At 35.5% G+C, this 25,406-nt stretch overlaps 2 protein-coding genes across 2 annotated transcripts in view; both read right to left on the minus strand.

Moving 5' to 3' along the window:
• Nucleotides 1–4,518: 4,518 nt before the first annotated feature.
• On the minus strand, nucleotides 4,519–9,078 carry tdo2b (tryptophan 2,3-dioxygenase b). The gene is made up of 12 exons (XM_042766644.1): nucleotides 8,923–9,078; nucleotides 8,677–8,767; nucleotides 8,454–8,544; nucleotides 8,253–8,323; nucleotides 7,752–7,879; nucleotides 6,987–7,173; nucleotides 6,743–6,850; nucleotides 6,550–6,661; nucleotides 5,868–5,925; nucleotides 5,672–5,751; nucleotides 5,509–5,599; nucleotides 4,519–5,194 (listed from the first exon to the last, which is right to left on the minus strand). The coding sequence occupies exons 1-12, from the start codon at nucleotides 8,955–8,957 to the stop codon at nucleotides 5,038–5,040; spliced, it is 1,209 nt and encodes a 402-aa protein (XP_042622578.1). The 5' UTR covers nucleotides 8,958–9,078; the 3' UTR covers nucleotides 4,519–5,037.
• A 1,052-nt stretch (nucleotides 9,079–10,130) lies between these two features.
• The window catches only part of LOC109096200 (polyamine-transporting ATPase 13A3), a 35,337-nt gene continuing 20,061 nt past the window's right edge, over nucleotides 10,131–25,406 (minus strand). The window contains 21 exon segments of the mRNA XM_042766645.1: nucleotides 10,131–13,106; nucleotides 15,342–15,434; nucleotides 16,923–17,003; nucleotides 17,220–17,308; nucleotides 17,692–17,864; nucleotides 18,016–18,181; nucleotides 18,442–18,514; nucleotides 19,711–19,807; nucleotides 20,835–20,944; nucleotides 21,063–21,105; nucleotides 21,248–21,327; nucleotides 21,413–21,541; nucleotides 21,822–21,994; nucleotides 23,107–23,231; nucleotides 23,380–23,500; nucleotides 23,604–23,757; nucleotides 24,179–24,205; nucleotides 24,285–24,401; nucleotides 24,514–24,664; nucleotides 24,775–24,836; nucleotides 25,367–25,406. The exon segment at nucleotides 25,367–25,406 is cut by the window's right edge and continues 149 nt beyond it. Of these exon segments, the coding sequence (XP_042622579.1) occupies nucleotides 12,906–13,106; nucleotides 15,342–15,434; nucleotides 16,923–17,003; nucleotides 17,220–17,308; nucleotides 17,692–17,864; nucleotides 18,016–18,181; nucleotides 18,442–18,514; nucleotides 19,711–19,807; nucleotides 20,835–20,944; nucleotides 21,063–21,105; nucleotides 21,248–21,327; nucleotides 21,413–21,541; nucleotides 21,822–21,994; nucleotides 23,107–23,231; nucleotides 23,380–23,500; nucleotides 23,604–23,757; nucleotides 24,179–24,205; nucleotides 24,285–24,401; nucleotides 24,514–24,664; nucleotides 24,775–24,836; nucleotides 25,367–25,406 (2,305 nt within the window). The 3' untranslated portion in view covers nucleotides 10,131–12,905.

The raw sequence follows: 25,406 nt of genomic DNA on the forward strand, positions 1-25,406 counted from the left end.
CATGGAAATATGAACACTGCTTAGCAGAAGCTGCACTAAATTAAATCACCTCCTGAGGGTGTATTGAGATCAGACTAAGAGACAGCGAGAGTAAAATACTGAAGAAAACGACATTCTGCCCATAAGGGTTAACCACTCTATAAATATGACTTTGACACTATCAATAATATATATTTAAAATTAATTGGATTAAGCACTGTGTTTGTGAAAATAACCTTCCATGGTTCTCTATTCCCAATCTAATCTTCAAAGAATGTGGTGGTCTTAATTTTATACTTGCTTGTGATTTTAAATGCACTAAACTCCCAATTAAGTTCTCTAATTTTCACAAACAAGCTTTGAATGTGTGGAAATTAGTCTACAAACACAATTTCTCTCCCCATTCCTGTTTTATTTGGAATAATCAATATATATTATACAAAAACAAAACCATTTTTGGAACGATTGGTTTAACAAAGGTTTAATTTTTGTTACAGAATTGATAAATCAGTCAGGTGACCTATATAATTATAATGAATTTGTTAATTATCTTGGGACAAATGTATCTTCTAAGAATATTTTAAACTCATTCATTGTATCTTATAAAAAAAATGAAAAGATGTATAATCCTGTAATTGGTTCTCTTCCTAATCTGACTGTTGGGGGCCTTTTCATTAGTGAAAAATGTATATATCAGAAGAATATTAACCAAAGAAAAAAATCTTCACGTAAGGCAATGGTGAAGTGGAAACAGGATTACCACTTCCTTGTTTTTAAGAATTTGTGGTCAGATATAAATAAATATGTAATTCCTAATAAAGTCAAAGTAACTCACTTTAAAATAATAATCAGATACTGCATGTAATGATTTTATTAGTAAGTTTAAAGAAGGGTTTTCGCCATTATGCAGTTTTTGTAAAGAAGAAACTGAAACAATTGTACACTGATTTTTCAGTTGTAATTATACCAAATTATTTTGGTCCCAAGTTTCTTTGTTTCTTTTTCAGTTATTTTACAAGTCACTATAACTGATGTAATGGTCTTGTTTATGGGATGTGATACTGGTTTATTGGAAATGGATAATATAATTAAACTTCTTATTCTATTAGGGAAATATCATATACATAAAGCAAAACGTATATCGACTGTACCAAATGGTAGACTATTTTCCACTGATCTGAAGATTTCTTTAACTCCTACAGAACAATTGAAAAGCTGTAAAGACATCTAAGCTGCTGAAAAGGATATTTGATGTAGGCTATTAGACACATGATTGATATGTGATATAGGATGCAGAATTTTGGTTTTATTGTTTTACAGATTCAAATGTCTTTGTATTCCCATTATTGTTATCTCAATAAAAGAAAGAAGGAAAAAACAAACACTCTATAAATACCTCCGAGAAGATCAATTTGGATCAGACATCAAGGCTTCATGCTTAAAGGCCGCAGCTGATACATTACAGAGCTGCACTCAAACGGCTGCAAGCGCAGTGACACTTTCATTAATCTTAAAGTGAAGTCTGCCAACCAGATGGAGAAAGCTGGTGGAGTAACTTTAGGACACTGTGTCGATGTTTACCGAAAATCTCAATCCAAGAGGGGCTGCACTGACTATAAAACAATTGAGACTTCCACAGAAACACAGTTGCGGAGCCGAATCACTTCCAGAGAAAGAAACTGGACTGCCAATATCCACAAAAAAAAGAAAAGAAAGAAAAAGAAAATACCACATGTTAGCACATTATTATGACCTTCACGAATTCCACTGAAACATATTTTACGAAAAAAAAGAGTATAAGCTAGTTCATGATGAATTACATTGGCAATGATTAGGTTTTCGTAACACGTCGCTCTGTCTGTATGTTTTTGTTCCTGACTGCGTCGACAGGTTATTAGAGGTAACTGCAAGAAATGCTTGGAGGAAGGGGAAATCAATTGTGATACTAAGGAGACTTATTAGATCTCTCACTGTGACAGTAACACCAGTGACAGTAACACCAGTGACAATTTTCATGAAAAATGCATTTTATAAAAATGTCTGCTGTAAGGTATCAAACCATATGTTGCCAATCATGGTATACCCACTAAATTAAGCAGTTTAATCCATTAGTATTATAGTTATTTCGACAATTCCCTAATAATAAATAGGTCATACCAGTGACGTCAACTATAAGCTTGATATAAAATCCTGAATTAAATGAGAAAATTTCTGATAACTGAAAAGAAACAGTGGACTCAACATGGGCCTTTTTTCATAGATCTTTAGAAAATAGGAAGGAGGAAGTCAAATTTGTATTTCAAAATAACAGATTTTTGTCAAACGGTAACACCAGTGACACAACTTCAGGGGACCACTGTTTCCATTATATATTTTATAATATTTATTCAGCATTTTGTTTTATTATGACATTTATATCATATATTTGATAGTTATGAATACATTATTGTATTTTAAATTTTTATTTATATTTATGTTAAAAAACAGTTTGTGACTGCAAAATAAAGCACTTTCCCTCTGTACATGTCTGTGGGGACGAGCAGTTTTGTGGTGCTTGGAATTCTTTATAATTAATTAAAAACAAATATTGCCACACTGATGGCACAAGAAGGTCTAATTGTTCAAAAAACACATTGTTTTATTTTTAAATATACATAAAAATTGTAACGCTTATGTGTTTTTCAATTGTAATATTTCTGTAAAGGCTAGGGACAGAAAAATGGACATTTCTGTAGAATGACATGCTTCAAAAACGTTTTACATCGTAGCTTACTAATAATAGCCAGTCAGACATTTAACATGATTTAAAATGCTTATTTCTTCCACCAGTGCTTACAACAGAAGATGAAAGTATGCTATTAAACTATTTTTTTCTACCTTTTCTTTTACTATTGGATAAAATCTGCCCTCTAGTGGACAAGTACAGCTCTATCTATCTATCTATCTATCTATCTATCTATCTATCTATCTATCTATCTATCTATCTATCTATCTATCTATCTATCTATCTGTCTGTCTGTCTGTCTGTCTGTCTGTCTGTCTTTCTGTGCAAACTACTCTTTCTGTCAGACCCAGTGACTGTGCACTTCTGTTATTTTCTATGCAAACACTGCCTCAGCAGGTTCATGGCCTCTGTATGTCTGATTGTGGACAGTACAGTTAATTTTTTAACAGAACTCATGTTGTTTCCCTACACATTACACAAATCACCGTACTCACCACACAACTCACACAAGCTTTATGTGTAGAGACAAAGTGTACTACAGGTTAAACCTAAAGAGCTGAATAGAAATATCAATCTGGTCATAACTTTGAGTTGATTTTAGAAAAAAAATTCACAACATTCATAAACTCGTACAAATGCAATAATAAAATGAAGCATTAATAAAACGTCTTGCATGAAAATAGCTGTCAAAACAGATAGCATGTGCTATTTTTAAGATATTGTGTCCAATGAAGGTTTTGCAATGTTGTTGCGTAAAGTATCTTTTAGGGGATTTACAGACATGTTTTTGTCTTAGATGACAAACTAGACATGTATGAGAGCAGTATGCAGAGCAGCAGGTCAGGGTCATAGTGTTTGTGTGAGAGAGAAAAGTGAGGTGGGTCCAGTTTTATAAACACTTCACAATTTATTTTATTTAAATGGAACAAGTTACAAAGGATTTGTTGAATTTATTTACTATAAACCAGTTTCTTTTTTATGAAAAAAAGGATGACAAAAGTCCTCAATTGTTAACATTAGTTAATGGATTATATAACATGAACATTGAGGAACATATTTGGTCCCACTTTATATTAAGTGGCCTTAACTACTTTGTACTAACGTTTAAATTAATCATTTGGTACAATGCACTTATTGTGTAAATGCATGCTTTTACATTGTACTTATATTTTAAAAATACCTACATGTAATTACATCTGTAATTCATTTCTGTAATTACATATGTAAGTACACCGTTGACCCATCCCTTACACCTTAACCCACACTTAAACCTACCCATACCACCAAACCTGTCCCTAACCTTAACCGTATCCCACCTCAATAGCAGCAAAAGTGTTTTGCAATACAATATGAACACAATAAGTATATTGTACTTATTTTTTGATGTAAGTATAGAGTAGTTAATACATATTTTTATACCATTTGTTAATGTTTTTATGTTATTTCACAGTGAAGTAACTACTGTTAACAGATACAACTTTTGATTTAAAATGATGTATTAGTAAATATTGATATTAACTTTAAAATAAATAGATTATGTCAAAGTATTGTTCAGTATTAGTCCATATTCCTAATATAGATGTTAACAAATAAAAAATGATTGTGTTATCAAAAAGTCTTAGGGTTTGCTATAAGATATTAGCGTAATATCTTTTTTAAATGATGAAACAAAATACCTCTTCCCTAGTTTCACTGATTTGGAGCAGTTCATTTGATTACTTAAACAAAAAAATGGCAGGGTGACCCTTCATTCAAAACGAACATCTGAGAGTGACCGCGGTCAAACAAATATTTACCAACAGAAGCCGGGGAACTGGGTTGGAGAAAATTCTGGAAAGAATTTTGTATTTATTTTACAAGTAGCATAAAGAGAAAAATATAGCTTTTTGTAACAGTGTGGTGCACAGTATCTTCACTTAAAAATGAGCATTTCAACTGTATAGCCTAAATCACATTTTACACACCATCTTTCATCTAACAAAAATATATTTCATATATTTACAAATGATCAGTCAAATCTATGTGCTTCATTCAAAAATATTTGTTTAGTGGTACAAAACAGACATTTCTTTTTTACATAAATGCTTAAAATATAAATAGCATGTACAAGATTTCTTGATTTTTTTTTTTTTTACATATATACACAATTAATTTATCATTAAACTTCTTTACATCTACATCATCTTGAGAGAAGCTTCCAGTTCTTCAGTATCTCAGTAAAGCAATCAAACATGTAAGTGGAACAAAAAGCACAAAGTTTGGCTGATCAATACAAAGTACTTGGCATTGTTCCCGAGTTTAAGGACATCCTTTCATTTTATCGTCTGATCTTTCTAATCAGAATCCTCACTGCATGAATTGTATGAGCTGTCATAACACTCAGCCATGTAGGGAAACTTATGGATGCTTGGGTTCAGTTTGGGCACCCAGGCACGAGGTACCAGGAATGTCGCGAGGTTGAACAAATCCACAAACACTTTGTAACGGTCACTGAAAGATGAGAGAACGAGGCGTCACTGATTTATTTCAAAAACTTCATTTTATTAGCACTTTTCTGGGGGTAAAGTGTTACTGTTTATGACAGATTTTTATCACGGTGTGAAACTCCCATAAACACCTTAAAAATGGGAATAAAAGCCTTTTATCAGAGTCAAACACTTTTAAAGCATTGCGGATCATAACCTGAGATAATTATGAGTACTGTAAATGAGCTGTCGAAACAACACAAAACCCAAGAGTAGTTTAGTATTTCAGACTGACCAAAAAAGAATGCATCTTTCTCAGGTCATTAGTGAGACACAAACCTGACAGTGGAGCGCAGATAATGGTAGCCTGATGATCCACCTGTCCCTGCCTTACTCCCAATCATTCTGTGCACCATACAGACATGGTTATCTGGAGGGAAAGGTTTGTGATGTTAGCATGGGATATGGCTGCAGTATATGTGGCTCAGAATCAAAGGCTTACATCTCCACTTGGTCATGAGCATATCGATCTCCATCAGTGCAGTCAGCAGCTGGAAGGGCACCTGGAATCGCGGCTCTTCCCTGGAAGAGGAAAAAGTAAGGATGAAGATCTCCACTGTAAAAATACCCTACTCTATAATGCACAAAAATAGTTCTATGAATATAGTGGATATGGGATGAAATGTAACCGTACATACCTATAGAAATTAATCATTAGAGCTCCCTGAAGGGCCTTGTAAGAAAGTCGCCGTTCACCTTTGGAAAAAGATCGAAACTTTTATTTTCACGCACCATAGACAGTAAAAAAAATACTTTCAAAGTAGCAAATAAAACAGATTCTTGGAAAATAGTTTTTCAGTCTCTACTATAAAGTTTCATGTTTAATTTAATGTTTTACTTCCCATTATTTGTAAAATTTACTAAAAGCTTCTGAGTGAAAATAGTTCAAAAGTAAATCCTACACCATTTTTTTTCAGTGTAGTATTGAAATGGATACTATAAGGTCTTGGTAGTGTCCAAAACCACGGTATTACCATCATTTTACCTTTGTATAGGTGAATGGGTCCCTATTAGCCCAGACCAAAATAGCATTGAACTACCTTTCATTTTAAATTTAGTTAATTTTTTTTTTTTTAATATACACATTTTACGTTTTAGTTTTTATTTATTTCCGGTAAGTAAAAATTCAGATTTACATCCTTTTCATTTAGTTCCAGTTTGGTTCCACAGCCTTGGCAACTAACTGCAATATTTTTATGTTTTTAAAATTGCTCAATTTACAAAAATGTATTAATAGTTTTAGTTTTAGTTAAAAACAACAGCCCTGCTTATAATCTACACTACACTAGTACTAGCTAAGCATTGTGGGCCAATCTTCACCTTTGCTTAAAAGATGCTCATGTCGTTTTGGGTCAAACAGGGCGGTAAAGACCTCAGTCTGTTTGTTTAGTTCAGCCAGAAGGTCCTCCTTCACTTCAGAATCTTCCATTTTCTGTAAGTCAAAGCAACGAGTTAACCTTGATAACTAATATTAATGAGAAAAAGGAATGGGGAAAAAGAAAGCAGAACGAACTTCCAGTTTGTGCTTCTCCATCTTGAGACCCTCTTCGATGTTGGCTTGCAGTTTTCCCCAGAAATTAAATCCATCATTTTCCAGTCCAGGAGTCCTCTCCAGCCATTTCTACAATATACATAATAACATATAACTGAAGTAGCACATTAATTAATCAATGAAATTCTTTTTTTTTTTTATTCATAATATCCTGGATGGGTCTTGAAAGTGTGTGTATTTTGAGCCTGAAGATGAGAGGTTTTACCTCCACCAGCTGAAGGAGAGTGGCTTCCTGTTCTGAACTCAGCAGCGTCTCGCTCTCTTGTCCATGGAAGTTATCTTTGTAGTGTCGTCGGTTGTAGGGGACTCTCAAATGATCCGCCACACCAATCTTAGCCTCCAGAAGACGGAACTGAAGACTCTGGAACCCAGAGGCTGGGGACAGATACTCCCTACAGCCCATGAACAACATCTTTAACTATCGAACGAATCCCTCAAACCATTTTGTCTGGATTAACTGATTCACTGAATATTGATCTACTTGATTTTTTTTTTTTTTTATGTCAGTGCAGTATATCATCGCCCAGTGACTATAAGGCATAAAGACATTAGGATATTATAAACACTGACATAATGATTTTTCTCTTTTTTCTTTTTGAAGCTGCTTTGAAACAAAATATTTTGGAAATCACTATATAAATAAAAATTAACTTGACGTTTTTCCTTTTTTTGCTTTTTTGCTTTTTTTTTTTTTTAAATTGAGGCCTGATGTTCAGGGATGTTTGAGCTTAGGCCATCCAAATCTCATGAGAAAAAGTATGTATTTTATGATGTGGTGATTTTGTGGTGATTCATATAGAAAAACACAAAAACATGAAGGTCCACCATTAACCTGAGTGAGTGTGGGGAGTGAGTAGATCATATACAAACATATGAATATGATCGTATGAATTCATTTAAAATAGGCAGCAATTTGCCAAAACGTAAAATAGCTATGAATTGACATGACTGTGTTGACTAAGAATGTTACCTGAAATCAAAGAAGTCCAGGGCAGTCATGGTCTCCAGGACAGCAAACTGCTCCACCAGCAGTTTGAAGATCATGGTGATCCTGTGGATCCTGCTCACCACCTTCAGCATGTTTCTCTCATCCCGGACCTGTGGACAAGTACACATTTAATCATTAAAAAAATTTAAAAAAAGAAAAAAAAAAAGCGATGCCATAGAAGAAGCATTTTGGGTTCCCCGAAGAACCTTTCAGTAAATAGTGGAACTTTTTTTTTTTTTTTTTTTTACATTGTGAATAATAAATTTAAAAATCTAAAGAACCCTATTTCACTATAAAGAACCTTCTGTGGAATGGAGAAGTTCCATTGATGTTAAAGATTCTTCAAGGAACCGTCAATGCCTATAAACAATTTGTATTTTAAAAGCTGTAAAGCTTGAGGGACAACTCTTCTCTTTGAAAGCATACTTATTTTAGGTGGTGTCCTGTCCACAACTCAATATTCATTTTGTTAGTTTAACTCACATGGTTTTTAATGAATAGGTCCCGAACTGAATCAAGCTCCCATAATATCTGCTTAAACCACAACTCGTAAGCTAAAAGAGAAAACACAGGATGACAGTCAGGAATTGTGGAAATGGACCCTCGAAGTGCAAAATGTTTTTGATGATGTTATGTGAGAGCTGACAAGTCTTCATATGGTATGAACGCACATAAATTGATTACCTTGGTGGGTAACAATGAAAAGATGCTCATCGTGGATTTTGTCACCTTTCTGTTGACTCTGCAAAACTTGAGCGTTCAGCACCTTGTCAAGCTAAAAGCAAACAGATTGAAGTTATAAAACCTTAATGCATTTCAGCTTTTCTTGCTTTTCATTTTGCAGCAAATTTAGTTATTAAGTCACTTTAGTGGCTTTGTTGATGCCTTTTTCTGGTGACTTCATTACCTGTAGGTATTCTCCATAGATAATTCCTCCTTTAGTGGCTTTGTTGATGCCTTTTTGGGATTCATCCTCTTCCTCTGCCTGACTGGGCTTACTGGTAAACAATCAAATTTTGAGATAAAGAATAGATATTTTATTTTTTAATTTTTTTTTTTTCAGGTAAAAAAAATAAATAAAAAACATTGCATTTTATTTCAATTACATTATATTTAATTATTTTATTTAATTTGACAGGAATTAAAAACGCACTGATGCTTTCTTCCCAAAAAAGGACATCCACTCATGTTTTTCCTCAAAATGTCCCCAAGGTTCTGGGTGCTTCAATCCAAAGTGAAGCATATAAACATTTGCAGTGTCCAATCAAATGCTGGATAGCCAAACCCTGCCTATCAAAGCAAACACACAGGGTAGGCATGTGAGTGTGTGTGTGTTTGTGTACAGTTTATAATGTGACAGTTGACCCTGTTGTAGGTTTATCACAAAAGGGTCATGTGGCGATAACAGAGAACACTTCAGTGTAGAAGCTAATGCTGAAAATCAATCAAACTGCAAATACATTCTGAAAATGAGATAAACCATGAAGCTACAAGCACCTTATCAAAATGAAGAACATTTTGACCAAGACTGCATTACTTGGTCAGAAGTACAGTAACTGAACATCAAATTAAATACTCCACAAGTACATATAGCTGTGGTGTTTGGATATCCACTATTTGGCAGCTTTAAAAGTCACTTAAAGGAATAATCAAACCCTCCAAGTCACTAAATCTTACTGAACGTGGTCATTCGTGGATTATAACAAGACTGGTCATTATATAAGAGCAGACATTTGCCGTCGCATATGTTTCTGTTGGAACAGCATCCTCAAATATAAAAAACAAAATATCAGCTGGACTAAAACTAAACAAAATCAATATTTCAAAGACAGAGCTTACGGTCAAAGAGTGTCGTATTTTTAACGGGGGCTTAAGTCGGGTTAATGTACAAAACAATCTGAAAAAATAACAATAAAAAAAAAAAACATGAACACTGGCTGCTGACACATGAGCACTACTGACGCAGGAAAGAGTTCAGAGAAACGTGGCACTTAAACAAACTGACCTTGACAATTGCTCGGGTCACATGATGTGTTTGTCTTTTGAACCCTGGCATAACAGTTAAAGATTTTACCAACTCTAACACATTAAAAGAGTCGACACACAGGTATTTCTATAAAGCTCAGAGGTAGCCACCCTTTGAGACCCAGGAGGTGATATCATGAAAGCACTGCTCACCCTCACTGAAAATGAAATAGGTCTATTTTCTCCATTGTCAGTGTTTTTCTAGTAGCTTCCTGTGCTACACTTCTCTCCCTGTCGGCTCTTCACGCTACTGCTGCTGTCTGTCTGCTATCGCATCTACTAGAAACCACAAGAAATCTAAAAAAAAAAAAAAAAAAAAAAATACTGACCCACATGATCTTTCCATACTTATTTATTTAGCATTAATCATTAAAAATAAACACATTTCCCTGAGGAAATTAACCACTCCAGCTTTAAAAGAACCAGTGGCTGAACTTTTACTCATGTTTGACAACACCGTTCTCACATGAAAATGAAACTGTACAAAATGAACAAGCAAAAGTAAAGAGTAACAATGTGAACTGAATTACCTCCAGTAATCAAACACTCTTATTCCTATGTGTTCCTATCCTATAGAACTGCAGATATGACATACAGATGACGTGAACATGGCCCCAGTTTTGGAAAAATCACTTTTCAGCACATATAAGATTGCCATGGAACATAAAGAGTGACATGACGGATATTTCAGCGTGCATTTGAAGGTGTGAAAGTGAACAAAACCAATAAAACCGTGCATAAGGTGAAGATTTGATATCGAGAGAGATGATTTAATGATGTTCTCCAAGGCCTAGAAATAACCCACTGCCTCCTAGAGGAAGAGAAACTGATTGCCACACCACACAGTTCAGATCAAGACAAATGAAACGATTTAAATTTAAATTAAAAAAAAGCAACAAATAATAAACTCAGCATTAACAAGGACAATAATTAAAAAAGTAAACAATTTAATATTCCCAAATCCCAAAAGCATTCAGTATTGCATTCACATTAGTTACCGACATACAAAAAAAGTTTGTTTATCCATCTGGGCTCAGTAAATGGTGCGAGCAGATGCTTTGAGGTGGTAGTTTATAAAACTGAAACATCATTTAATTGATCGTGTCACCCAGGTCAATAAGAGCAAGGAGACTTTTTTTGTTGCCTCGTTCAAGGAATGCCCAGCAAACACGTTTATGATATAAACAAACATACTGATACAATATCGGACAAACACGGTTGAAAAGAACACATTGCAATTATTTCAGATTATCAATACCATTTCAAAAATCAAACAGTACCAAAGTATTGCAGAAATGGAGCAATAAAAAGACAGACAGATTCAGCCCTTTTACAGATTAAACTGAAGAATTAAAAATGCCCTGTACAGCAAAATAAATCAACATGAATTTGAAGACCAAACAATACATAAATGCAAACACGGAAGAAAATCTGTGATCAGACTGTAAGATTTACTGTATGAACTTCTACTTCATGGAGTCCTTTTTTAAAAATTTGCACATTCCTTTGTTTTCAAAGAACATTTTAATGTTCATGTAGAACATATCTTTAATATGTTTACAAATTATCTCACATATTATTTATTAAATGAAGTGCAGTCCAATAGACATGCAACTGGTACTTTTTGTATTTTTTATTTTTTTTTTAAATAGTAAAATTTTACTATTAAATCATTTTCCATTTGCGACTTTTTGTGTGTTGAAATCCATCAAAAAAAAAAAAAGGACTAAAAAAAAAAAAAAGGACACGGACCTCAGCGAAATGCCTGACCAAAACTCTTCACAAGCACTATCAATAGCTTGGATTTTTTGCAGAGTGACAATACAAACTGTCAGGTAAAAAACAAAGATGATCACCTTATATTGCTTAGTGGTTCATTTCAGGAACAACACGTGTACGATTTTATATATATAAATATAAAAACAAACATGTTTTCCCTTCAAAACCAAAAAAAAAAATGTATACACTGAGACAAACCAGCAAGTTTAGGATAGTTGGACTGGACTGCATAAATTATGCAAATAAATCACATCTGGAAAGACGGAAGGGACCATCTGCAACATTTTGAAAAAAAAATTTTTTCCCTAGATTAGCAGCAAAACCGTTTACAAGTCATGAACAAGTAATACTGTTAACTGGCCAATTTTGAGTGAATTCATTGGCAGTCCAATTTAATTTGGATTGCAAAATTTCTCAGTGAGCAATCAATGCACCCAAGCCCCTTCCAGCCGATTCCCAGTGCAATTCCCACAAATGTGTCATTGCAAAAATGTCTTCTTTTTTTTTGAATGAACAGGTTTTGTCGTGACAGGTTTCAGACACTGTTTTCAATGGAGAACCCCCCCACCCCACCACCAAAAAAACAGTGCAAAGGTTCAAGATGGACCAAAATCAAATCCCATCGCCAGATATTGCGCCAGAAGAAATGAACAAAATACAAACAACTTTCACAATATTTGGCCTTCCACAGCTAAATTCCCACCTCCATTCTTCCATGGGAAGAGATATGAAAAGTAAAGAACATGTCTAATTATATATCTACACCGATATATTTGTAAAAACGAGCTGGCTGTAAATTAAGCTGAATCTTGGATTCTGTGAGCCACTGGTTTGGTTTGGTTTGTTCCGCATGCAGCGATGGTTTCCAAAGTGTAGCATGCAGCCTCTGCTGCACAGCCTGTAGAGATGATTCAATACTACATCAACAGGACAACGCTTGAAATCCAGTGAAGAGCCTCCATGATATCCGTAGGAGAGCCACAGGTCCATGAAATCATGAAGAAGGTGATTTAAAGAGCCACATTTGGTTAACGAGTTCAATCACTCGCGGTCTATGTGATGTCTTAAGGGTATATTGGTGACAAACCGCATGCCCATGTGGGTGGGGCTTCCACAGTTCCCAGCCTGTGAACCCCGCCCATTAAAAAAAAAACTTGAGCAGCAGGAATAAAAGAAAAGTCAAACAAGAGACAACACAGAGACTCTCCTTTGCAGGGTTTTGGTGTCTTTTTCATATCTGTTTTAACAAATTCATTAATTTGACCGTTTTTTTTTGTTTAAAGGAATTCCTGGTGGTTTGAACGTGCAATACAGAGTGTGTTGGTGGAAATGCTAGGAAATGGCCTCAATCTGGTAGGAGTAGTCGTCCGGATGAGGGGCGGGTTTGGCTTCAGTAGTGCTCTTAGGTTTGGGAGGCCAGTCGGGATCCACGCTCAGCTCTTGGGCCAGGTGCATGTACCGAGCCTTGGGCACTTTTTTCTGCCGGCAGCAGAGCCAGGTGAGGCATTTAGTTCCAAACTGGTCTATTCCTCCCTATAGACACACACACACACACACACCGGCCAGAGGGGAACACAGGGGGAAGCAGAGAGGAAAAGATAACAAATCGTCTGTTTTTATAATTTCCTTCAAAAGGAAAGAATTCAAACCTGCAATGGAAACACTAAACTATAACAAAATAAAATCATATATATTCATCTGCAGAAACAGATTTGGTTTGTCTGTACAGTATGTCATGCCTCTGAGCACATGCAAGGATAATGACTCTTTATGCTTATTCAAATTAACACCAAATTTCAATGAAATATAGATGCTTGCTTTCGCTACTTTTTAAGCTCAAATGGCATTAAAAAGAATGTTCCGGGTTCAAATCCATAGCGTGCTGTCAGTTGCCACAAAAAATAATTCTGACATGTCTTGAGTTTTTAAAAACGAGCAAAAGTTGTGAATAAAGTAATGCACTTACAACGCAAGTATATGGGGTAGGATACTGCACTGAGATGTTAAAAAACACTTTCCAAAAACACTTTTAAATGTGCAGACAAAAGACATATGCATTATAAGTGTTAAATGGACGTAGTGTGACAAAACCACTAATAAACCTAATGCACAGAGATATATCCATATTTTGACCCTCTAATTTCCCACAATATGTGCACATCCACTTACAGCAATCAAATTGGTGAACAGAAGTTCATTCACCTGTTGGCATATTTTTCATTTTGTAAACCCTTCTGGAGTCCCTGCTCCATGGGCTTCCATTGTAACTGCATTACTGTAAACAATTTATGCTTGTTTTCACAACCTTGCCAAAATTGTTTTTAATGGTAATCAAAAGCAGGTCACAGATTCTGTCAATAGAGCTGCTTTTAAACCCGGAACATTCCTTTAAAGGAATATTCCAGGTTATTTGCAATTTCAGGTTTATTTTACCTTAATGGCAAGCTCAAAAAAGTAAAGCAAGTTTCTTTCTCAGTATCAGTGTTGTTATTGTTTACTAAAACTATTAAAAATTATTTATTAAATTGTTAAAAAAAAAAAAAAAAAAAAAAATCACATTAAAAAGCCTACCAAAACTTTAATTAAAATTTAAGTAAATAATAAATTAATGATCAAATTCAAAATATAAATAAATACTTTAACAGTATAAACTACTAAAAACACTGCTTAGTATATGTATGAGGACACCACAAAGATACGTGATGTTAACACTTAAGCTGGTAACTTGTAATCAGAAGTTTATCCGACTAGAAAAGTAGTCCCAAACTAAAAGGATGATTCAAGCAAGTAAAAATGTCTGCCTGTGATAATCAACAGCAGGCCACAGACTCGTCTGGAACCCTGAACATTCCTTTAAAGGAAAATTCTGAAATCTTTACACTTTAATGTCTATGACAAGTTAACTATACACTGCCGTTCAAAAGTTGGGGATTGGTAAGATTTGAAAATGTTGTTGTAAATTCATTTAAATTGTCTTTTAATAGAAGTTTCAAAAGCAAAAAAAAAATACTTAACAATAACTTATCAAAAAAAAATAAAAAAAAAATAAATAAAAAAAAAAAAATATATATATAACACATATATACAGTACAGTACTATATATACACGCACACACACACACACACACACACACACACACACACACACAACATACATACTGTATATATCTTACTGACCCCAAATTTTAGTGAACATTAGTGTATTTTTAAAAAACTTAACCCAGTTGTATTCAGTTGCTATCTATGTGAGGATACCAGAAATGGGACTTTTCATAGAAGACTAGTTACATGTAGCTGCAAACACTACATAAGCTATGCAAAACCAGTAGCTCTTCCACATAAACATAAATGCTTCACATAGACATTAAGTTGCAAACAACCCGGAATGTTCCTTTAACCGAACCAGATGCTGAAATGCTGAAAAGTTTTGCGATACACTGTGTTAGACGTTAAACACAAACATATACAGTACACTCATTGCAAACACCCAGTTTAAACAGACGCATAGCTTACACACATATGCAGTAGTTGGAAAATGTGGGGAAGTGGGGTAATCATAAGCCCCCCTAGCAACAAACAAGAGACCCAACATGGGGCACAAGAGAGTGTTCAGAAAAATCATGTTGGCGCATGCAAGGCCAAACGTTACAACAGACTGCTGGGTGAGAGAGAGAAAGAAGAGGAGGACGAAGGTGAGGGGGGAAAGGTGAAAATGGACACCAGGAAGTGAAAGGGAAACAGTGAACAGAAGTGTCAGATTTTTCCCAACCTGTGGTGTCGGGGCTGCAGGGGAGATGCCATAGCTTCCCTGCTTGTCTCTGCTGAACACATGCTTCCATAAGATGACGTCAAGCACGACAGTCTATAGAATATCGCAGTAGGGCGGAAAGAATGAAGAGAGCTACAGATCACATGGCTAGCAAAAGATTTACAGTCATCATTTGTTTCTGCTTTTTCCTTGTCAAGAGCAAAACTAAATATATTTCTTGAAAGGGCAGTGATTCTTTTGGATTGTGTGTTAAAGAAAAACAGAGCAGGTGAGAGAATTATATTTTTCTGCACTAAAAGTCATCAGTTCATTGGCAATGAACATACAGTGAGATCACAGGATCGGGTCCCACTGATTGGCTGCTGCCGTCTAGTGTTCTACTGATTGACAGGTGAGAGAGAACGGCTGAAAAGGGACATCTAAAAGGCGAAGCAAACAGCCACTATGCCACTACAATGATTGCTGGCATTTCTTAATCAGGGTGAGGAGCATTCGCACAAAGAGGACAAGAATAATTTGACCCTTTTTTTGAGATTCAGAGGCAGAAGGAGCTGCTGATGGAATCACATGCTGTACAGGGCAAAATATAAATGCTGTTTCCTTATCCTGGGAATCAGCCTCAGTAGAGCGGAATTTACGTCTGTACAGAGATGGGAATTGTAAGAAATTTCAACTCCTGAATTTCATAAACTATTCTTTTAGTGATTTTAGTTACTGATGTTAATATTGTTATACTATATTTTGTGTTTATATATATATATATATATATATATATATATATATATATATACATATATATATACACACACACACACATATACACACACACACACACATGTGCAAAAAATTAAATCGATCAAAAAATGACACTATTACAACAAAAATCTGATGTTCAGATGTCAATTCAATAATTACATCAAATAATTGCCTTTTTAGGCTGATGAGTTTGAGACTCATTTTGTCCTGAATTAATGGAAAAATTTCATATAAACATATAAAACCGGGGTATATATACACGTATAAATAGTTATTGGAACCAATTTTTTTTTCTATGCCCTATAGTTTTATATATATATATATATATATATATATATATATATATATATATATATATATATATATATATATATATATATATATACATATATACATATATACATACACACACACACATATACATATACATATATACACACATTTAAAAATGGAACTGGTTCGGAATAAGAACCAGCTTTTGATTCCCAACCCTATGTTTGTGTATTTCTGTAGGAGTGTATATCTCCATCAAATACACTTCAAGGCTTTAATTGGGTTACAGCAAGAGCATTGTATTATGACCCTGGCTTAAGGACCCACTACATCTGACAGTCACATCCTATGAGAAAAAACATCATCCATAATATAGCACTGTACTAGACCAAATATATATGAGCTAGTTTAGCAATAAAATTACATAATTTAATTCCCCAACCTTGAATTCTACAACAAAAATACCATATTGAAAATGAAATGCAGTTTATTTTCATATGTGAATATCCACAAGTAATGTGGCTGATGTAACAGTTTGAGGTCCCTACTTACCTCGATAAAGACAGACATCCCGGTGTTGCCCAGCAAGATGAGCACCATAGACACACGCCAGCTCAAAGGAACACATACGAGCTGAGGAGAATGTAGACAATGTAATGAACATTTTGTACATGCAGCCTTAGTGAGCATAAAAAAATTCTTTTAAAAACATTAAAATCATATAAACCTTTGTTAAAAGTTTTGAACTGTAGTGTATGTCTAGGTTTTTATAAAGGCATGTGTGATAATTACTCAAACCATAAGCCATATATTAGAATAATCATTACAATCATTACAAAACAAACATACCTCTAAAAAGTCATCAATTTCAGCAACTGGAAAAAACATGATAAAAAACAGGAAACCGTTGAGAATGAAAGCAGAGAGGACAAATGGCCCTGAAAGAGAAAATAAATAAATACATAAATAAATAAAACTGACAACCAGAAACACAATCAATGAAGAGTAATTGAAAACTAAATTTGCATTTCCCGTTTTCAAGACAACGTCAGACAAAGATCTATCAATTTAGTTTCAATAAGCAAACATATCTCTATATTCAATAAAATTATAAGCAGAGAGAGATAGCAAACATTATATCTACATAACATTTAATGGGAAATGTTCAAAACGTACTCTTAAATTTCTTTGAAATTTCGTATGCATTAAATTGATAGAAAAAGAATACAGAAAAGTGTGAGGGATTTTAAAATATTGCTGCTTTGTGAGTTGTTTGTCACTGCACTGTGAATGCATTAAGTTGAAAAAGGTTCATCCTTACAATTCTTGTAGCTGGGCTGGCGGAAAGGTTTTCCTTTGGAGAAAACAATGGCGACAATGAGGTACTGAAAAGAGGAGACGAAGAAGACTGTGGTATTCACATCATTCTTGATTCTTTCTTTAGTCGAGTTAGTGAAGTCATCCATGTGATGAGGAACAAAGCAGTTGTAGAAACTGTGAATTATAGAACCAGAAAAATAAAATGACCAGACCTGAAGTAAGATAAGATTAATTTTTAAATGCAATTAAGGTTAAAACAATATGAACACTGTTTAAGTGTTGCAGTACCACTAATGACCTGCAGAGAGCAGTGCACTGTACTCACTCTGGCTTGGAGTACCAGTCCAATTTTTGGATCAAGAGGAAGGCCATGATCTGGAAACCCAGGCAAATAATAATCTGGGTCAGAACTGAGAAGAGGAGAGGACCTGAGACGAGACCAGAGGGAGGTCTTTGGGCGACAAGCTCCTTCCATGCGGAGTTCAAACTCACTAGGAGCGAGTTGGAAAACAAATCAAAGAAATTATACAAAATAATAATTTATTACAAATCAATAATGTACTTCAGTTTTACGAGCTAAAACTCTTAATTTTAAATCTTAATGCTTATTAACAACATGAAATCAGAATATTGTCCCAAATCTTATTGTGCATGATCTAGTGCACATCATTCTAAAGAAAAGTTTTGCAGCCATAAATTACAACAGGCACCACTGAGATAGTTCGGAGCTCAGAAAGAAGATCATACTCACTGGTGAAGACAATTACAAGAATGATGGCTATGTCAATGAAGAGAAACTGAAAGTCACCCAGGTTACTGCCAATCTGAAATGCATTATTAATGGATCAGGGCTGTATAAGAAATCTCAGCATGAGCTAATTATCTTCTGTTTCTCACAAGCACACAAAGATGTATAATAATGTCTCCAGTTACGTACCTAACCTCGGTTCCCTGACAGCGGGGAACGAGACATTGTGTAGCTCACGCTATGGGCTTATCCCACTCCTACTGAAACCTGATTGAATCGTGCTCGAGCTAGGGGCGGAGCCACCCACTGTATAGGTTGGCACCAAGCGTCATTAACTCAGAATCTTTTGACTGTTCGAACAGGTATATAAGACTCTGAGGGTTACAACACAGCAGCGTGTAAAATACCTCGTTCCTTCCTTTTATGGAACTGTCACGTTCCCTATCAAGTTGGTCTCTCTACATCCCATAGCTCACGCTATGGAATGTGTACAATCCTGCTGTGTTTATCCTCCCACACTTGGTGAAAAAAGCCCAATGAGTCAGACTTTAGCCCAAGCCCACGACGAAGCCACACTTCTCGTGGAGCGGGTGCACATTCCCCACAGACAGGGCTCATACCTAGAAGCATATGCCAATGCAGGTGCACAGAGCACGGACTGGGCATAGTGGATGAAGCGCTGATGCAGAGTCCTGAGGAGCAAACGCTTGTAGCATTATGACCTGTGCTTTAAACTAAGGAGAAAGCACTTTAGGCACATATCCCCATCTAGGCTGCAGTCTGACCATACAGTCATCCTTACTGAAGTCCATACAAGCAGTGTTTGTAGATAGTGCAAGTAAATCACCAACCCTCTTACCACACGCTACTTGCGATTCCTGGGCCAGCGACTCAAAAAAGCATCCCCATCCAGGGGAGCGTTCATCAATGAGAAGAACCCCCCACGTGCAGCACTCCTTGAGCAACATCCTTGTCTTCTTGCCAGAACGCAGAAGGGGAAAAGTTGCAAAGCGGCATCCTCTTAAAGCATAGTCAATGGCAAGAAGTCATCTAGAAGTCTTCAATGCTTGCTTTGTGAAGAAAGATTCTGAGTTAATGACCCTGGGTGCCAACCTATATAGTGAGTGGCTCCGCCCCTAGCTCGAGCACTCACGCGTCATTGGCGATGCAATCGGGCTTCAGTTTTTGAAGAAGCATGAGCTACACAATGTTGAGAGACCAACTTGATAGGGAACTATAGTAAGTAGTTCAGTAAATGACAAGGGAACTTACAGAGTACAGAAGAGCAACACTGAGGCATTGAATAATACTGTAGAGGGCCATGAACTTAAACACACAGAAGGAGGTGATGAGAGCTGCTCTGCCCTCCCTGTGGAGAAAAAACACATGAGACTCTCAGCAAACAGGACATTTTGGGCAAAGAACATTTGTCATTGGGAAACACTGTCTACAATGTTGAAGGCCAAAACAAGCACCCTCATGAACTCCAAATGATTTCTTTTCAAAACATTCGATTTGAGGCGCATCAGCATCATTTACACTAACACAGCATCCTAAGAAACTACGCAGTCAACAAAATGTCCTGTTTCTCAATGTGGTTCCTTAAGACAAAAACTCTTATTACTCACATTATTAAGTTTATCAGCCCCAAAACAATCATAATTTGTTTGTATGATGATTTTCTACTCTTTTTTTTTTTTTCTCTGGCCCTTTAAAAAGGCTGTGTTTGCTATGCCTATCCTGCTTTATCCTTAGTACTTTACGGTCAAGGGATGGGCTAAATGGAAAATGTTTTGAAAAATAATATTTAAATATTTATTTTTTGGTAGCTGTATTTTTAAAAATTATTAAATATATCAATATGTATATATCAACAACATCAACAGAATTATTAGTCTTATTATGGTTCTAAAAAAAATAAAATATATGAAATTAGTACAAATATAATAAATAAAATACAAAATAAAGTAAATAAAAAATAAATGTACAGTACACTAAAATTACAAGACTAACATTTTAATTTCTTCATTTTCAAACATTAAACATCAAGCTTTAATAAAAAAAAAACAAAAACAAAAAAAAAAACAATTTAACTTCTTTTTATAGAAAAGTTAATGTGGAGCAGCATTTACTGTGAATTTATTTATCATGCAGCCTTAGCCAAAGGCATTGTTAACATGTAATCGTGGTATGTGACATGTTTTGGGGTTTCTGATGTCACAAATCAAATTATGTAATTCAACAAATGCTTTTTTTGGACCTGAGATGCTTTGAGTTCTGAAAGCTACTGCATGTTTCATAATGCAGTGAATTCTGTTTTAAAGATTCTGAAAATGTTGATTTCTTTTGATATGACGCCTTTAAAACAGAGCTGTGCTGTGGTGCAGTTAGGACACCTGATCAGGTTGGGCACGCAGGTGATGTTGGGAGTTGTGGAGGTGAAGGGAGAAGCCACTGAAGCCTCCAGCTCTGACAGGGAGATCCCAGCATGAGCTCTCTTCAGAGCCTGAGGACGAAACAGACAGACATCATCAGTAACACAAGACACTTCAGAACATATGATAAGCATAAAAGACACACATAACCCTTGAAAACATTTTAAAACAGATTTTAAACACCCTCACCCCACAGTCATTCGCTCCATCTCCACACATTCCTACAAAATAGCTGCAGAAGAGAGGAAAAAAAAGGTTAAAATGTTTTTTACTTTTTCTTATGAAAATGTGAGTGGTACTTTGCAAAATGGATGCACAACTAATTAGTAATCTAAATAGATGATGAGTTCTCACTGAGTGTGTTTGATACTCACTCTACACTTTCTAATGTCTCAACAAGCTGAGTCTTCTGGTCAGGCGCCATCCTTGCAAATACTGTTCCATGAAGCACCAGCTACACCAACAACCATAAAAACACCATAAACACCAAACATAATATAACCCATGTATGTACAAATACAGTATTAAAAATTGCCGACCTTCTGTAGCAAGTCCTGGAAATGCTCAATTATTACAGCAAAAGATTTGCCGCTCATGGCAAAGTGATACTGCTCCTGAATTCTCATCTCATCCACAGAATGCCCATCTTCCATAATAATCTCCATCTCCTGCCATCAGAGAACACAAGTACAGAGATACTAATGAATGCCTTTTCCTTTATCACTAACATTCATGGTGCTGAATAATACCATAAATGAATGCATATTGAATATGGCCTTGTGCACTTCCATTGTAAGTGTTACTGTAACAGTAATTTTAGTAAGGGTACTTGAAAACTGTGTCAACATGCCACAAATACTGGTGATTGATCTCAAACCATATTATCCTAGAACATTTATTTCCACAAAACCACAGTGACAGGGTCTGGCCAGTAGATGGCACACTGACCTCTAGTTTGGTGGGCTTGTTCAGCTGTTTGCTGGGTTGGTCGGCATAGTGCCAGTCGATCTTGGCAGCCTGGCCGTCTTTAGGAGGCAGAGCGTCGGCAATAATGACTCGGTCTTGTGGCTGAATCATGCCGCAGTCTCGTGCCACAGAGATGGCCGTCAGCATGTTGTCACCTACACAAGAAACAGAGAAAGAGGAAAAGATGAATGAAACAAGAATAACAACCCTTACAAAAACATACTTTGATACAGTCATTTTTAACTTTTTGACTTTTATAAAGAGATTGATTTTTTTATTTTTTTTTTTTGTCAGGGAACAGAGATGATAGCTGGTATCTGTGAAAGTGAATTGATGTGTGGCCAAGTATGGTGACCCAAACTCGGAATTTGTGCTCTGCATTTAACCCATCCAAGTGCGCACACACACGCAGAGCAGTGGGCATCCATATAGCTGCGGCGCCCGGAAAGCAGTTGGGGGTTTGGTGACCCAGCATTCCTCAAGATTGTAAGAGTGGGTCATGTACAAACTCTATCTGCTTAAGTTATCACAATGCTGCATTGAGCCTCGTCTGAACTTTGGAGCACTTGGCTGGAGAGCTGAGAACCTTATTAGGCGAGATTCCAGGAATACCTAATGAATTAAGCGTCAAAGCTCCCAGGCTCCCGTCTGCCTGCGGCTGGTCACCCTAAACCTTCCATCTTTAAACAACATGGGCATATTCAACTCCTGATAAGCTAACCAGGTAAAGAAATCCAAATAAGGCAAGCAGTGAATAACTGAACCAAGAATGCTGGGCGGGAAAACCTACAGAACTATAGACAGCATATGCAATACACTACTGCTAAAAAGTCTGGGGTCAGTAAGAATTTTATTTAAAGAAATGTAAACTTCTATTCAGCAAGGAGACATTAAATTGATTAAAAGCGACAGCAAAGACATTCATCAAATAAATAAAATCACACATATTAGCATATTAGAATGATTTCCGAAGGATCATGTGACAAGAATAATGGAGCAATGACTGCTAAAAATTTGGCCTTGCCATCACAGAAATAAACTACATTTTAAAATATATTAAAATTGAAAAGTTCTTTAAACTTTAATATTATTTCACAAGATTGCTGTTTTGACTGTACTTTTGATCAAATAAACTTGATGAGCAAAAAAAAAATCTTTTGAACTGTAGTGTAAACTCAAAGTACATGAATAGCAATGTTCTAAAATTAAAATTGACTGTTTAAAAAGAAACTTCAGGAACTATATTAAACTTTCAGGTTTTCTGTACCTGTGACCATAACGGTTCGTATGTTGGCACGTCGTAGATCTTCCAGCACACCTGGAGTTTCCGTTTTCAGCTTGTTCTGCATGATGATCAAACCCAGAAAATCCATATTTTTCTCAATTTGATCCCTGAAGAGGAAGAGAAACCAAATATAGTGCAACATTAAACCAGAGCACAGCATGATAAAAAAGACAGCATAGCATTGTTAATTATTTTGCAAAAACCCTTTTGCTTGAAGTGCCAGTAAAAAGTTAAAAAGCAGAGTTTAAACTTTACCGGTTAATGCTCTGCACTTTGTGAAATGTGAGTTTGGATTCCAGCCGTCTGTGTGCCAGTGCAATGACCCGGAAGCCCTGTTTGGTGTACCCCCACAAAACCTCCGAAAAACCCTCTTACACTGTTGCACATTGAGAAAAAAAAAATACTTTAAACAAAAAACAAACAAAAACTCAAAAAACAAAAAAGATTTGATATTTATAACAGACTGATCTTTGACTGACCTGTTTCTTTCTTACACAGGCTTGCCACAACCTCTGGTGCCCCTTTCAGATACGCGTCCATACGTCTCTCTCCAATCTGTCGGACAACCACGCTCATTCTCTGCAGGGCGGAGGAGAAGGAGAACTGCCGCACAATACCGATCATATATGATGCCTGCAGCACGCAAAACAATAGACAGTATGTAAACCCCCATATATGTCCATAACGAAATTCATATATGTGACCCTGGACCACAAAACCAGTCTTAAGTCGCTGGGGTATATTTCTATCAATAGCCAAAAATACATTGTATGGGTCAAAATTATAGATTTTTCTTTTATGGCAAAAATCATTAGGACATTAAGTAAAGATCATGTTCCATGACGATATTTTGTAATTTTCCTACTGTAAATATATTCATTTGGACAACTTTAAAGGCTATTTTCTCAATATTTTGATTTTCTTGCACCCTCAGATTCCAGATTTTCAAATAGCTTTCAGCTGATGTATAAATCTCAATTTGGAAAAACTGGTCCTTATGACTGGTTTTGTGCTCCAGGGTCACAAATACATAAAATATAGCCATTGTACATACCGAGAGCTCATAGAGTTCAGACAGTTCCTGGGAAGAAACCGCAAGATATTAGAACAATGTTTAAAACACAAATAATTTAGATCATAATAAGCAGAGAAATGCTCACCATGTCCTGTTCAGGTGATGTTACAGATGGCGGCAGAAGCTGATTGGGCGGTTTTACATAAGTGAGTTCAATGCGGTCATGGTGAGCCGTCTCCTCTTCTGTAGCTTCCACCAATATCTGAAGAGCACAGATAGACAGCAACACCAAAATAAATACAAACAAGTACAACTTGTTCCAAAACTTGAATGAGATTAATTAAAACTGTTCTCCAGTCACAGCAGACGCTGACCCAGCCAGTGGCCTCAAACATCTTGAGGTCGAGTGGATCTCCAGAGAGCTGACCCTCAATCTTGGTGAGGGAGTGACAGGCGGCCATGCAGGACACAAACTTGGTAGTAACCAAGCTCTTATCGTCGGCTTTTTCTTCTGAATGGTGGAATCTAGAGAAGAGAGATTGCTTGGTCAGAAACGCAAGAAATGCAATGCAGTGTTAATTCAAAAACAACTGAGAATGTTCTTGTTTTTCTATTTTATATAAATATGATCATACCTGCCATCTTCTACTCGCTGAATTCCCCACATGTCCAAGCCATCTTCTGTCAGAGTGCCTGTCTGAAATGATGCAGAATAAAACATTTTTCAAAAATTACTAAAAGCAAGCCTTAATTGTTTGTATAATAATTATAAAATCTATTTTATTATATAAAAATTATTAGTACAATTAATATTAATATAATTATTATTAGTAGTAGTAATAAAAAGTTTATTAAATAATCAATTGTATTAATATTATTACCAATAATAGTGATGTTATAATATAATAATAAAATAAATAAATATTAAATTAAATTAAAAAAATTAATATTAAATAATATAAATAATACATAAAAGAATTAAACTATGCATTACCTAAAAATGTATATAATACTATATCATAATATTAGACAATGAGGTGCTAAAATGTCACAATTTGCCTGAATTCACACTAGATTTATTAAAAATAACCTGATTAAATGATAAATAGTGTGTGCTGAAGCGGAGTTGCTTTTTAAAACACATCCATAATATTTGACTCTTGTTTAATTTTGGTTTCATTCCGGTTTCACGAAAAAAAGAAAACGACTTCAGTTTCCCGCATTTACCTTGTCAAAGCACACCAGGTTCAGCTGTCCACAGATGTTG

The sequence above is a fragment of the Cyprinus carpio genome, chromosome A11 (genome assembly GCF_018340385.1).
Source record: "Cyprinus carpio isolate SPL01 chromosome A11, ASM1834038v1, whole genome shotgun sequence".
In the NCBI taxonomy this organism is placed as follows: domain Eukaryota; kingdom Metazoa; phylum Chordata; class Actinopteri; order Cypriniformes; family Cyprinidae; genus Cyprinus; species Cyprinus carpio.